The sequence below is a fragment of the Vigna radiata genome, chromosome 7 (assembly GCF_000741045.1).
Source record: "Vigna radiata var. radiata cultivar VC1973A chromosome 7, Vradiata_ver6, whole genome shotgun sequence".
NCBI classification, from domain to species: Eukaryota; Viridiplantae; Streptophyta; class Magnoliopsida; order Fabales; family Fabaceae; genus Vigna; species Vigna radiata.
In genome coordinates, this window is record NC_028357.1 from 35,320,450 (window position 1) to 35,333,918 (window position 13,469).

At 33.7% G+C, this 13,469-nt stretch overlaps 1 protein-coding gene across 4 annotated transcripts; it reads left to right on the plus strand.

Annotated features, from left to right (window-relative positions):
• The first annotated feature begins 1,514 nt into the window (after positions 1–1,514).
• Positions 1,515–12,694, plus strand: LOC106768509 (pentatricopeptide repeat-containing protein At1g74850, chloroplastic). 4 transcript variants are annotated; one of them, XM_022783549.1, is made up of 6 exons: positions 1,515–3,528; positions 6,979–7,293; positions 7,737–7,844; positions 7,997–8,178; positions 9,141–9,278; positions 12,185–12,694. In XM_022783549.1, the coding sequence occupies exons 1-5, from the start codon at positions 1,709–1,711 to the stop codon at positions 9,164–9,166; spliced, it is 2,451 nt and encodes an 816-aa protein (XP_022639270.1). In that variant the 5' UTR covers positions 1,515–1,708; the 3' UTR covers positions 9,167–9,278; positions 12,185–12,694. The 4 variants fall into 4 exon arrangements, with proteins under 4 accessions (XP_022639270.1, XP_022639269.1, XP_022639268.1 ...); XM_022783548.1 differs by lacking the exon at positions 12,185–12,694 and having other exon boundaries at positions 9,141–9,626; XM_022783547.1 differs by lacking the exon at positions 12,185–12,694 and having other exon boundaries at positions 1,516–3,528; positions 7,997–8,648; positions 9,141–9,626.
• Positions 12,695–13,469: the final 775 nt, after the last annotated feature.

The following is a 13,469-nucleotide window of genomic DNA, read 5'->3' on the forward strand; positions in this document are numbered from 1 at the left end:
AAATTTTATTTCCCCTCTTTGCACTCCATTTTTCAATTCAAAAATTAAAAAAATACACTTCACACACGTTTTTAATGTCACGTCACGTAACATGCTTCATAACTCGTCTTCTCAATTTGACTGAAAAGCTCTGTTTGATTCAATTTTACAAAAATAAATACCTAATTGAAAGGTTGAAAAAAAGATGACCTATTTTGAGACTATGAACGAAAATAGAGACGTATCTAAATATTAAATCTATATTTTATAATTATACGTGACAAAAACTTCACAAAAGGTGACATGACAAAATAATAATCACGTCAACCACTTAACAAGTTCATTACCGTGTTAATAGAAAAAAGAAGAAGTTAAAAATAGCGTCTCAATTGAAAATTTTGAATTTATTGAGTACTCAATAATTCAAAAATATTTATTAAAACGGAATTGAATGTTTTTTAATTTATCATAAACTTAAAATATCTTATTATTATTATAATTATAAAATTAAATAAAATGATTTTTATAACTTAATTATAAAAAGTTTTAATTACATGGTAGTTTTATAATTGAAAAATGGTCAAATTTTAGAAAACAATTAGATAAAAAAAACTACTAAAAATTAACTCAAATGATAAATTTGATAAATTAATTGTTTTAATACGTATAGACACCAAAAAGAATAACTCTTTTATACATAATTATAAATAAAAATAATTTAATTATTTAACAAAATTATAAATTGATAAGTATGATAATATAACACATTTATCTATACAATGAATAAGAGCGATTATAAAGTAAGTATTTTCTTTAGAAAGTATTAATTATATTTATACGACCAATATAAATCATAATTTATTAAAATAATAATTATCTCAAACATATAATAATAATAATATAATTAATAATAATATAAATAATAAATATAATTAAACTGTTAAAATTATACAAATATCATTTAAATAAACACGAGTTTAAATTTTTACCTAATAAAAAAGTTTTAATAAACTTTATTGAATTTATTGGATTGAGTATAAACAATTTTCACTATGTTCTTCTGTTTGATCACCTCTTATATTATGTAATTTTCTTAAATATTTAATTAAAGATCTTTATATTTTAACAATTTTTTAATAACATAACACATGCTATTATTTTATCAGTGTGTTTGAATTTATGTTTAAAAAAATATTTGAAAAAGATCACAAATTATACATATGTATTGTCAAAAATTTATTAAAAAAAATATTAAAAGAACTTTTTCCTTTAATTAAATACATCTTTTGTATTATGTAAAATTAAATATTAATTACATTTAATTTAATTAAATGTACACAGCAAAGCATAGCGTATGCCAAACGCAGGAAGCTTGCGTACATTTCTCCCGCTTGATGGTCGTTTGAAAATCCGTTACCGCCAATTGCCCCGGGTAAAAGGATCCGGTTGTATTTGAACCGTTTTCCAGGGGCTCCACCGCCAGAAACATTTGGGTTTATCGGGTCAAATAACCCGATCACTTTCCATTTTTACCATCCCCGACCGTTATCCACAAAGAGCACCACGTGGCGTTTCCTCAATTCTGTTACCATCGTCAACCTCAGTCTCCTCTCTCCAACTTCTTCCACCTCCATTTTCCATTCAATCTAGCACAGCTCTTGTCGACATGAACACGCCACCACGTAACTGTTTTCACAACTAAGTTCGCAAAACGACCGCGTCGCAGAAAATGACCCTTTCCCTTTCATCTCTTCTCTCTGTGCCCAGCCCTTCACCTTTCTCTCCCGCGCTCCTCAACCCAACCACCACCCTCCGTCAACTATTCTTCGCAACTTCCTCCAAACGCCTTTTCCAGTTCCAATCACGCGCCACCAAGTTCAAGGAGCTCATCCCCATAAATCCCTCCTTGACGGTGGAGAAGGGAAAGTACAGCTACGATGTGGAAACCCTAATCAACCGCCTCACCGCGCTGCCGCCTCGTGGGAGCATCGCGCGGTGCCTCGACCCCTTCAAAAACAAGCTCTCCCTCAACGACTTCGCCCTCGTGTTCAAGGAATTCGCGCAGCGCGGCGATTGGCAACGCTCGCTGCGTCTCTTCAAGTACATGCAGCGCCAGTTGTGGTGTAAGCCCAACGAGCACATATACACCATCATGATCACGCTCTTGGGCCGCGAAAGCTTGCTAGACAAGTGTCGTGAGGTGTTCGACGAAATGCCAAGCAATGGCGTCGCTCGCACCGTCTACGCTTACACCGCCATCATCAACGCCTATGGCCGTAACGGCCAGTTCCAGGCCTCGCTCGAACTCCTCGATGCAATGAAGCAGGAGAGGGTTTCGCCGAGTATTTTAACTTACAACACTGTGATTAATGCTTGTGCTAGGGGTGGGCTGGATTGGGAGGGGTTGTTAGGATTGTTTGCTGAAATGAGACATGAAGGGATTCAACCTGATGTTATCACTTATAATACTTTGCTTTGTGCTTGTGCTAATAGAGGGTTGGGTGATGAGGCTGAAATGGTGTTTAGGACCATGAATGAAAGTGGAATAGTTCCAGATATTAATACTTATAGTTATCTTGTTCAGACGTTTGGGAAGTTGAATAGGTTAGAGAAGGTTTCGGATCTTCTTAGGGAGATGGAATCTGGGGGTAATTTGCCGGATATTACTTCTTACAATGTGTTATTACAGGCTTATGCTGAATTAGGATCTATCAAAGAGGCGATGGGCGTGTTTAGGCAGATGCAGGCTGCAGGGTGTGTGGCGAATGCGGCCACGTATAGTATATTATTGAATTTGTATGGGAAGCATGGGAGGTATGATGATGTCCGTGAACTTTTTCTTGAGATGAAAGTAAGTAACACGGATCCTGATGTGGGTACCTATAATATTCTCATACAGGTCTTTGGGGAGGGAGGGTACTTCAGGGAGGTGGTCACTTTATTTCATGACATGGTGGAGGAAAATATTGAGCCCAACATGGAGACTTACGAGGGCTTGATATTTGCTTGTGGGAAGGGTGGACTTTATGAAGATGCCAAGAAAATTTTACTTCATATGAATGAGAAAGGAATAGTGCCGACTTCCAAGGCTTACACTGGGGTGATTGAAGCATTTGGGCAGGCTGCACTGTATGAAGAGGCTCTTGTTGCATTTAACACTATGAAAGAAGTTGGAAGCAACCCAAACCTTGAGACCTATAATTCGTTTGTTCATGCATATGCAAGGGGGGGATTGTACAAAGAAGCGGAAGCAATTTTATCCAGGTTGAATGAATCAGGTTTAAAACGGGATGTCGATTCATTCAACGGCCTGATTGAAGCTTTTAGGCAAGCAGGTCAGTATGAAGAGGCTGTAAAAGCTCATGTTGAAATGGAAAAAGCAAATTGTGAACCTAATGAGCTGACACTTGAAGCTGTGTTAAGTGTATACTGCACTGCTGGGCTTGTTGACGAGAGTGAGGAACAGTTCCAAGAAATCAAAGCTTCAGGATTACTGCCCAGTGTCATGTGCTACTGCATGATGCTAGCTCTTTATGCAAAGAATGACAGGTCAGATTTCTTTTGGTAATATTGCAGTGTTTTTTTTTTTTTTATTATTATTATTATTTTAGCTGTGCTACTTTCTGATCTGAGGTTGAAGTTATAATGATTTGGTGGTTACAAATACCAATCGATGATCTCAATCATGCTACACTTATAGGACTGTGTAAATAGTCGAAGTCAATATTTTGGACAAAATAACAGTTGAGTTATGATGATTCTAATTCCAGTACATTATGTTATTTGTTTGTGGAATTGGACTAAAAACAAACAAATTACAGTGAAGGGTTTTTGGCTCATTATCAGAGCATTAAGGTGTGGCTCCTTTTTCTCTTTTTCTGAATATCAAATAAGCACACGAGACCAATACCAGATGCAACTAACACGAAATCACACAGTTGGATAGTCTTATCCTTCGCTAAATTATGAATAAGTCTTGAGGTTCTATTCCATACAATTTTCTAACATGATTAATTTATTTTCCAACAATCCTTTTAGATTTTGGCGACAGTTTGCGTCTCTTCTGATAGAAACTTCTAAAGTTGACCAGCACTATAGGAGGAAAAGTTTCCGTTGAAAGAAAAGAGTACAGATTATTGCAGGACATTCGAGAGGCTTGGACTCTCCCATAGTAATCTGAATTTTCTCTATCAAATCAGATGATAAAATCTCCCTCTCGACACCTTTACTTATTTGTAAACAACTTTCTTTATTTCTCTAATTCACCTGTCCCCCAACCCAACTAACTAACTAACCAATTATTCCACTAATTAACTATGGGGATTACTTGTGAATACTCTCTTCACCCCCCTAAAGTTGCTATCGGGCTCCAGCCATTGGAAGCTTGATGAGCATGCCAATCACAATTTTGTAGTCCTAAAATAACTTTGATGTTGATCAAACACAAATACGCAAATATGTTCATTCAATCATTGTTGTCCCAAAATACTGAAAACGGGTCTATTTCTCCAGGGTCAAACTCCAATTTTTAAGTGTGCTTGTTCTCTTCAGGTGCTCTGTCTTCTGCTCTCTTTTTGGCCTTGAAACCTAGTGTTAATGCTTCTGAAACTTTGCTGTCATCCTTTCTTTTGTTAGGTCACAGTTGTTTGATAAGAAAAATTAGCCTTTAACAATTTCTCTTTGCCTCCATCTCTAAGACCCGTTTACTGCGTCTTCTCATTGGGACTATTCCATCAGTTGTAGGGGAGAATTTTGCTTTAGCAGTCTTGGACTGATCCATTAGGTAAACAGATTGAATAGCCCTTATATCTCACCTGCAATGTTTCTAATTTGATGATTCAGACCTTGGCCTCCCTTTCCTTTGGCAGTTAGACTGATCTACATTTGTGTTGGCTCCGGTAGTCCCACGTCATCTCTACATGTTGACTTTTCCCTATGCTTGTTGCAGTTCTGGAATTCAGGAACAATACTCATTTTCATTGGTGCCTCCAACTCCAACATATAATTAGCCACCATCTGAACACCAAGGCATGATGGTTCTGGGTGGGGCAAGCTTAACCAAGCAGAGTTCCATAATTTAGCCATTGTTGATGATCCACCTCTGTCCTGGCTCCAGTAAGAACCCAAATGTTGTGGCTATTCTATCAATGACGATTGATTGATAATTAAACCCACAACGCTCTCCATGGCTGTCACTTGTCCTTCCGACCTCTGCTTGTTTATGTGGCCATCCACTTGGATTGTTTTCCCTTCCATTTGTCTCCACTGGTTGGCCCGTTGGCCTCTCCCATTTGTTTCTAGTTTGTTACCTCCTCCTTCCTTCAGGAATCATCTTCTTCCTTTAATCTTCTTGCAACAAAGATCCTTCAGGTATGAGTTGCACTAAGTTCATCGCTGCTGATAGTGACCCATTAGAGGGCAGTTTCAACCCTGTCCTCATGTCTTACTTGGTCAAACCTATCTTGAATTGTTCCTTGTATTCTTGTTGGGAGACGTCTTGCCTCAGATCCAACAAGATTTCATCAGGGTTCTGGATCATGGATGGTTGAAACCTCCTTATTTAAGCAATCTTGAATGATGCCCATTTTGACTTGCAGGTCTAGAATTTTGAAAGTTACAACCAAGTCAAAGTGTGCCCCTCTGTGGCTGCTTCCACCTGCTGCACTCGCTTCCATGTCTACTTCAACTGAAAATATCAAATATCTTTACATTCTGGTGGACCCACCCATAGGTGTTCTCACCAGAGGACAGAGGGATCTCCTTTCTTGCTTCCAACAATGCTATTCTTGCTTCCATTTTTGACAATACCCACAGCATAATGAATCTTCTCAAATCACAAGATGAAGTCTCCCTCTTAACCCCTGTTCTTGTTTATAAGCCACATTTCTTTCATTGTCCTTCACCCCATGTGAGTGAATAACTCTTTTAATAACTGTATCTACTGGTTTATTAGTTATGCACATTTTTCAGTCAAGTTATAACCGATGGACAGTTATAAGTGTCGCTGCCAGACAATTCTAACTGTCACTGTCAGATTGTTATAAATCAATAAAATACATTACTTGTCATCTCTATATTTTATGCCTTTTAGTAGGGAATTTCACGCATTTGGTGTTAATGGTATGAATTATATTTTGCTTCATATAGATGATGTGACTTCCCAATAGGTAATTTTGAAATTAAATTGTGGCAGCTGGTCCCCTTAAAATGATGATTTGGGAGGACTTCACGGAAAAATATGGTTTTGAATTCAAGCTTTCTAGTCATAGATGTTATTTGCATCACTGAAGTCGTCTTAGGGTATCTCCAGTAAAAAACTCAATTAAGCACTTATTTACTAGACTTCACACCTTCATGGTAAAGAGTATTGAAATGAAATAAAAAAACTTATGGGAGTTTTAAGCACTTTTTATAAGCTTAACCAAAAGCCTACAAAGTGATTATGCGTAAGATACGCTCGGTAAAACTTTTTTCAAGCATACCCTTTTTGAGTAATGTTGTCCTAGTAATGTGAGTGAGTTTGCAAGAATTTGTTTTGGCAATTTAAATAAAATTGCCTAAGAGCCTTACACAGTGGCACCAAATTACTTTTGAGGACAACTTGATCATGGGATGAATCCTAGCCGAGCCATTTTACCCACACCAGTATTTCCGTGTCCACACTAGGTCACAGGCTACCCTAGTAAGTAACGAAAACAAATAAATAAGGATGTAAAATTAAATATGGATATGAATCATATTTCCAAGTCCAACTAAACATAAATGATATGATGGAACTTTCAACAACTTCCAGGACATTTGTGTGTTGATTAGATAATACTCTTTCTCATTTTATGTTAAATGGGGGAAATTCTTTTTTATTTATTTGCTTTTGCCATTTTCTATTTCTTGTATCAAGTAAAGTCCAAACTCTAAAGCTTTGATTTGACTTTTATCACCTATTAATTGCATTTTATTTCTAATATATTTTAGCTTACCTTTTTAATTTTTTGGACTCAGATTAAATGATGCCTATAATTTAATTGATGAGATGATCAAAATAAGGGCGTCGGATATTCATCAAGTAATTGGACAGATGATCAAGGGAGATTTTGACGACGAGTCTAATTGGCAGATTGTGGAATACGTCTTTGACAAGCTCAGTTCCGAAGGATGTGGGTTGGGGGTGAGGTTCTACAATGCACTGTTAGAAGCTCTTTGGTGGATGTTCCAGCGAGAAAGGGCTGCTAGAGTGCTCGATGAAGCATCAAAGCGAGGGCTGTTCCCTGAACTTTTTCGTAAAAGTAAACTTGTATGGTCTGTGGACGTACACAGGTATAGTGGCAATAAATTCTTTTTCAACATTTGTTATTTAATAAATGAAAACATACAAAAACCCCCAGCGTTGAGGCATTGCCCTCAGCTTTCAATCCAAGCGATTCTGCAATCAGCCATTTTAGTTTCTGAGGTCTCCATTGCTAATTTATGTTCATGTAGAATTGTTAACTTTTGGAGATTTCAGTACTTAATTATGATTTTTTTCTAAAATACCAACGGACAAATTGTTAGTTTATGGAATTTAAGCGTGAGAATGATAATGCAGTTGAAACGATAACAGGACAGGTAAATGTAACCATTGAAGCCTTTCTCAAATTTCCAGAGACAGTAATTGAAATTGAAAGTTGAGAACTACATTTTTCTTAGCCTCCAAAATTTAGGTTTTATGCATTTTTATATTCAACGGATTGTGTACAATCTAAGACTTCATTTTCTTGCAGAATGTCAGAAGGTGCAGCATTAACAGCACTATCAGTTTGGCTGAACAATATACAGGAAATGTTCTTGAATGGCGAGCATCTTCCTGTGATTGCAACTGTTGTCGTTGTGTAAGTTGCTCGTCTCTAATAACTTATTATCTGCACACACGAGTTAAGCTTTTTTTTTTTTATCAGAAAAAAGGTGCTATATCCGGTACCTGGAGTTTAGGTTAACGGTTAGCTTTTCTAACGTTGATATGTTTTGTTTTCCATTTAATCAGTCGGGGTGAGATGGAGAAAACCACAGATGCCCAAGATTTCCCTATCGCAAAGGCTGCCATGTCATTCTTGCAGGATAATGTCCCATCATCATCCTTTACTTTCCCTGAATGGAACAAAGGTCGCATTGTTTGTCAGCAGTCACAACTAAGACAAATTCTGACTGGCACTGAATCATCTTCTAGTAAGAAAAAAATGGATAAATTAATATCTTTGAGTGATACCCCATTGACTACTGCTGGTGCTATAGCATCCAAACCTGATGGTAAAGCTAACGATGTTGATTCTAGAACCGATAGTACGAGAACTGAGCTTCTAACCAGTGCAGTTTAGTTAGAGAATACAGAATTTCCATTCATCACATTCCCATGCCCTGTTTTGGTCAATTTGAAATTAAGATAGTTTGGGGCACGTATTTGTTTCAGTTGCACTATATATTCCCAAGTGGTCGGCTTTCAGGTCCCCAAAATTTTGGTATATATATATATATTCTCCAGGTATTCATCTCAGTACTTGTCTTTAGCCACCAACATGTAGTTTTACAGGATGCAAAAATTTAAAGGCCAGCCGCAGGTTGGGTTCACAATTTTTACTCTGCTTTGGGTCTGTACTGATAGCCTGCTGAGTACCAACCTCGGGGTCAAAGATGAAGTGGTTGGTGACCCTTTTTTTTTTTCAGTTAAAAATAATAATTATTTTAAAAGATTAATTTTTTTATTATTATTATGTAATCTTAGGATTACAAATATTGTGAACTAATTGTTAGCTATTAGTTATAAAGAAAGAATTTGATGCATAAAAATGATGATTTTTAAATTTACTTGATGAGATATTAATTAATTAATTATAAATTATAAAAATGATACATTTTTAATATGTATATAAAATAAAAAATAATAAAATTATAAAGCTTGTTCATAGTGTATTTATTCTGCTGTTGACCTATTTTGTCGTAGCAAATAAACACTTACATTTTTTATATGATAATTTTGTTAAATATAAATTTTTTTTATATATCTGATCAGTTATAACTTAATTCACTGTATATGGTTTCTGGATAGTGCTTAGGGGCAGAAAAAAAACGAATTTTCTTTTGGATATTTTTATTTGCTCCTAAATTCGTTTGACAAACGATCTCAATATTAGGGGGGACGGGGGAATCGGACCTGTGATAACATCCATTTCAAAGCAGATCTCAAAACAACTCATTCGGCCACCAGCAATCAACAACTCTTGAGCCTGAATTTTTTGTGACGCTACTTTCGGCCAGCATGATCAACAAAGGTAATTATTCTTATAACTTTCTCTGTCACATCCAATCCAACACATAACTATTTGCTTTAGACTGACAACAGACTCACATCCAAGAAGGATAAATTTCAAACCTTGCCATAATCATACATTTCCTGTTTCTATCTGGTATGAGATTTAGGGTTTAATATGAGAGAAGATGACCTTTGAAGTTTAATTTCAAACCTCCGTTGCTTAATTTCTAAGTACATACATTTTTTTTTGGGGGGAAATGACCTTTGAAGTTTGTTCGATTGTGAAATCAGAATTGTAAACATTTTATTTTTTTAAGTAGCTTCTCGCTAAAATCTAAATCATAGCTACTCCTTAAATAAAATACAATTGATTTTAGCAAGAGGTTTTATACATAATTGTTTGAAGGGTGAGGATCTGAGATTGTAGCTGTCATTGACCTGCTTTATATCTTTTCTTTAGCAACTTTAGTTCAAACTCAAAAGGGAAACAAAGTGATTAAGGCTACGTGACACCCACCTTACTACATTTTTCTCTTTACCTTTTTCTCTCAAACAAGCAAAAAGAATGAATCATCTATAGACTTCACCCCTACCTACTACAGTTACAACTTTTTCATACACAAAATCTCAAACATTAAAGCACTTTTATTTTATTGGTCAAGTTATATTGTAAAAAAATTATATAAATGTTTTTATCGATATTCAAATATATACTAAAAATGACTTTACACCTAGACATAAAATGAATTACGTAAAAAATTGCTCCTTATAATTTTGGAGTATGTTTACTAAAAATAGTTATATGCTCAAGTATACAACATTGTTTATATATTCAAAGGTTTAATACCTATTTTGGTTCCTCGTTTGGGAGGTTTTGTTCAAAGTGGTCCCTCCTTTTTTTCAAAAGTTCACTTTAGTCCTATCAAGTTGGTCGTTTTGGGTAACGACGTTAACTTGACTAATGGCAGAACTGTCAGGTGGGTAATGTCTGATGATGTGACATTGTTAATTGTTTTAAAAAAATATATATAATTGTGAGGTGTAAATTAATATAATTAGGGTTGGATTAAAAAAAGAATTAGGGATAATTCCTCCTCAACAAGCACCTCATCCGCTCTATCATCTTTACTTTGCCTCTTTTTTCAAAACACTATTTTTCCATCTTCTCCATCGTGTCTTGCGCTTTCATGTTTTGCATATTCTCCGTAGTTGTTTTGAACCTTAATTTTGCCTTCACCGTTGCTTAATTTTGCATTTTGGCATCTTCTAAAAACACAAAAAAGGGTGGAAAATCATAAATAAATAAATATGAGCAGATCCAGAAAGAGATTGAAAACATGAATTGAATCTTTTTAAACAAGTTTGACAATTTTGGCAGGATTTGAAATTGAAGTTCCTCATACATTTACTCTTCCTCCTCCACTCTCCACTGCAATCCATCGTCTCTCTTCACCAATACTCAAACTGTCAAAACAAAACATAAAGAATCCCAATTTGCATTTCAACCTCACGCCACAGATTATGCTCCATACCCTAAACTGGACCAAGACGACGTCGTGCCACCTACTCTTCAACAACAAGAAGCACAAATTGGAGTTACAAAGCAAGTAAATTTTAAAACGCAGAGAAAATAAAAATTGGAAAGAAAAAAAGAATGGCAGTGGAAGAATTAATGGAAGAAAAAAGAATAAGAAAAGGGGCTTATACAGTAATTGTATTGTTTGCAGTGAACAAAAAGACATGTGCATCCTTCATGGGTGTCAGTACTACAAAACCCCCAAATCGCAACAAGCTCATTCAAACGGATAAATATTTTCCAGATTAAAAATCTTTACAAGCACACAATTTCAATCGCGCTGACGAATCCTAAACTGACCCCAATTTCAATCCTAATCGCAATCGAATTCGAATTACCCCAAATTCAATCAATCTTCTGACCCTAATTATCTATAATTCCTTTTTTAATCCAACCCTAATTATATTAATTTACATCTCACAATTATATATTTTTTTTAAAACAATTAACAATGCCACATCATCAGACATTGCCCACCTAGCAACTCTGCCGTTAGTCAAGTTAACGCCGTTACCAAAAAGGACTAACTTGAACAGTTTTTGCGAAAACTAGGATTAAAGTGAACTTTTGAAAAAAAGGAGGGATCACTGAACAAACCCTTCCAAAGAAGGAACCAAATAGATATTAAACCTATATTCAAACTATGAACTCTTAGTAAGATATCATGTTCCAGTAAAATTAAATAAATAAATAAAACTCGACATTTTCCCCGATTTTAAATGTTACGTCAATTTTAATGAAATCAAACATCAATTTCTATTTTTTTTTATTTGTTAACAATTAATATTAATTTGGCCACTTTTTATTATAGTAACTATTGTATAATGCAAATGTTGTATTAGAATGTATAATGATAAATTAAAAGATTAAATATATTTTCAGTTTTTAAATTTTAATGAAAACTATTATTTTTTAATCTTTTTAACATATTTTATTTTTAAGTTTTAAAAATTAATAAACATAGTAATTTTAATCTAATTACGTTAAAATTTTTTAATGTATAAACACTATTTTACACATTTTTTCATTAATTTGAAAACATAATTAAATTAAAAAATATATATTCATTATTTTTAAAATTTAAATATTAAAATGTATCAAAATTCTATAGAAAATGAATTTTAATTCCACAACAAATTTTAACCTCTTAAATACATATTTAATCCTAATTTAACTAAAGAATTATCTTATGAAATAAAAAAAAAAATATCAGTAAATTTGATAGGAAATTTTGATTTGATACTTACTGTCATTTGATCCTTTGTTATTTGACATTCTCTTTATTTAATGTTATATTTATAAAATTAAGATGATTTTTACTTTCTTCCATAACTTGTTCCTGTCCTTAGTTTTCAGTGTCTGAATCGTCTTTGTTGAATTAGTGAGAGTAAAGGCACTCTGGTCAACTTGGTACAGTACTAAATATCTTTTAGCCTCTGTTCGTTTGGAGTTATGGTACTGTTTACAAAGATTAGCACGGATGGATTTGAGACTGAAACGTTGTTCGCTTGTACTGATTTGTGAAGACGGAAAAGTGACGATTTGCGAGATTATACTGTTTTAAGCATCTCGCTATTTTGGTAAGATTTGCGATGATTTAGATTGAAAAGTCATATATACCCCTTTCACTGAAGCAACGGGTTGAAGAAGAGATCTTCATGCGTTCGGTTTCACTGAAGAGCATATCCGGTTACAAGTTTTGGAAGAATTTGCAAAAAAGCGTATTCGGATACAGACTTGCATATCCGGTTCCAAACGCGTGCATCTATGAGCTTATTGAAATTTTCTTCTCTCTAACAACCAAGGGACATTGGCAGTAGGAAAAAAAAACTGAAAAAGGTTGAATGGAGACTTGTGAATGTGGTTTATTTAATATATATATATATATATATATATGAATGTATTTTGTTTAATTATAATTATTTATTTTTTCAAATTATAATTTCTTTACTTCTTAAAAATTATTTTTAATAGTTATTTTTAAAAAAAAATTATAAATATTTTTACAATTAAATATAACACTAACAAATAACATTTTATATTATTTTAATAACTAGGGACATTTTGGAATCTTTAATTTCTACCAATTAAACAAATGTTTTAAATTTATCACATCAATCAAATCTCACACTAATTCTCATAAACTTTACTCTCAAATTCACTCTCAATTAATTATCCATAAATCCACTCAAAAAATTACAAAAAAAATTACCCTCAAATCCACTCAAATTCATTCAAATCATCTCCCCCAAATCATCTCCTTCAAATCTTCACATCCGAACACAGCCTTAATTAGTTTAGGGTTTAGTCATCTCGTAATATAATTATTGATTTAAACATATAATTGAGACATTAATTACATTTTTGGATTTTCTCGCCAATATATATCACTATAATAAATAAATATTTATATATATAAGAAATAAAATTGTTTAACTAAAAATTAAAATAAACAAAATAAACCTAACATTCAAAATTATATTATAAATTATTAATATCAAATTTCGTTATTTGCATATTATTATTTTTATTATCAATATTATCGCTTATTAAAATAATATTCTTTTAATTGTTTTTACTTATTTATTACTGTTAGCATGTGAAAAATAAAAAATCATAAAAAAGTAATGGAAA

Bases quoted from the DNA above. Each gene is read 5' to 3' on its own strand.
- LOC106768509 (XM_022783547.1), top strand. From the start codon at position 1,709: ATGACCCTTTCCCTTTCATCTCTTCTCTCTGTGCCCAGCCCTTCACCT. The intron at 3,529-6,978 runs GTCAGATTTCTT...TTTTGGACTCAG, and splicing joins CTTTATGCAAAGAATGACAG to ATTAAATGATGCCTATAATT. The intron at 7,845-7,996 runs GTAAGTTGCTCG...CCATTTAATCAG, and splicing joins ATTGCAACTGTTGTCGTTGT to TCGGGGTGAGATGGAGAAAA.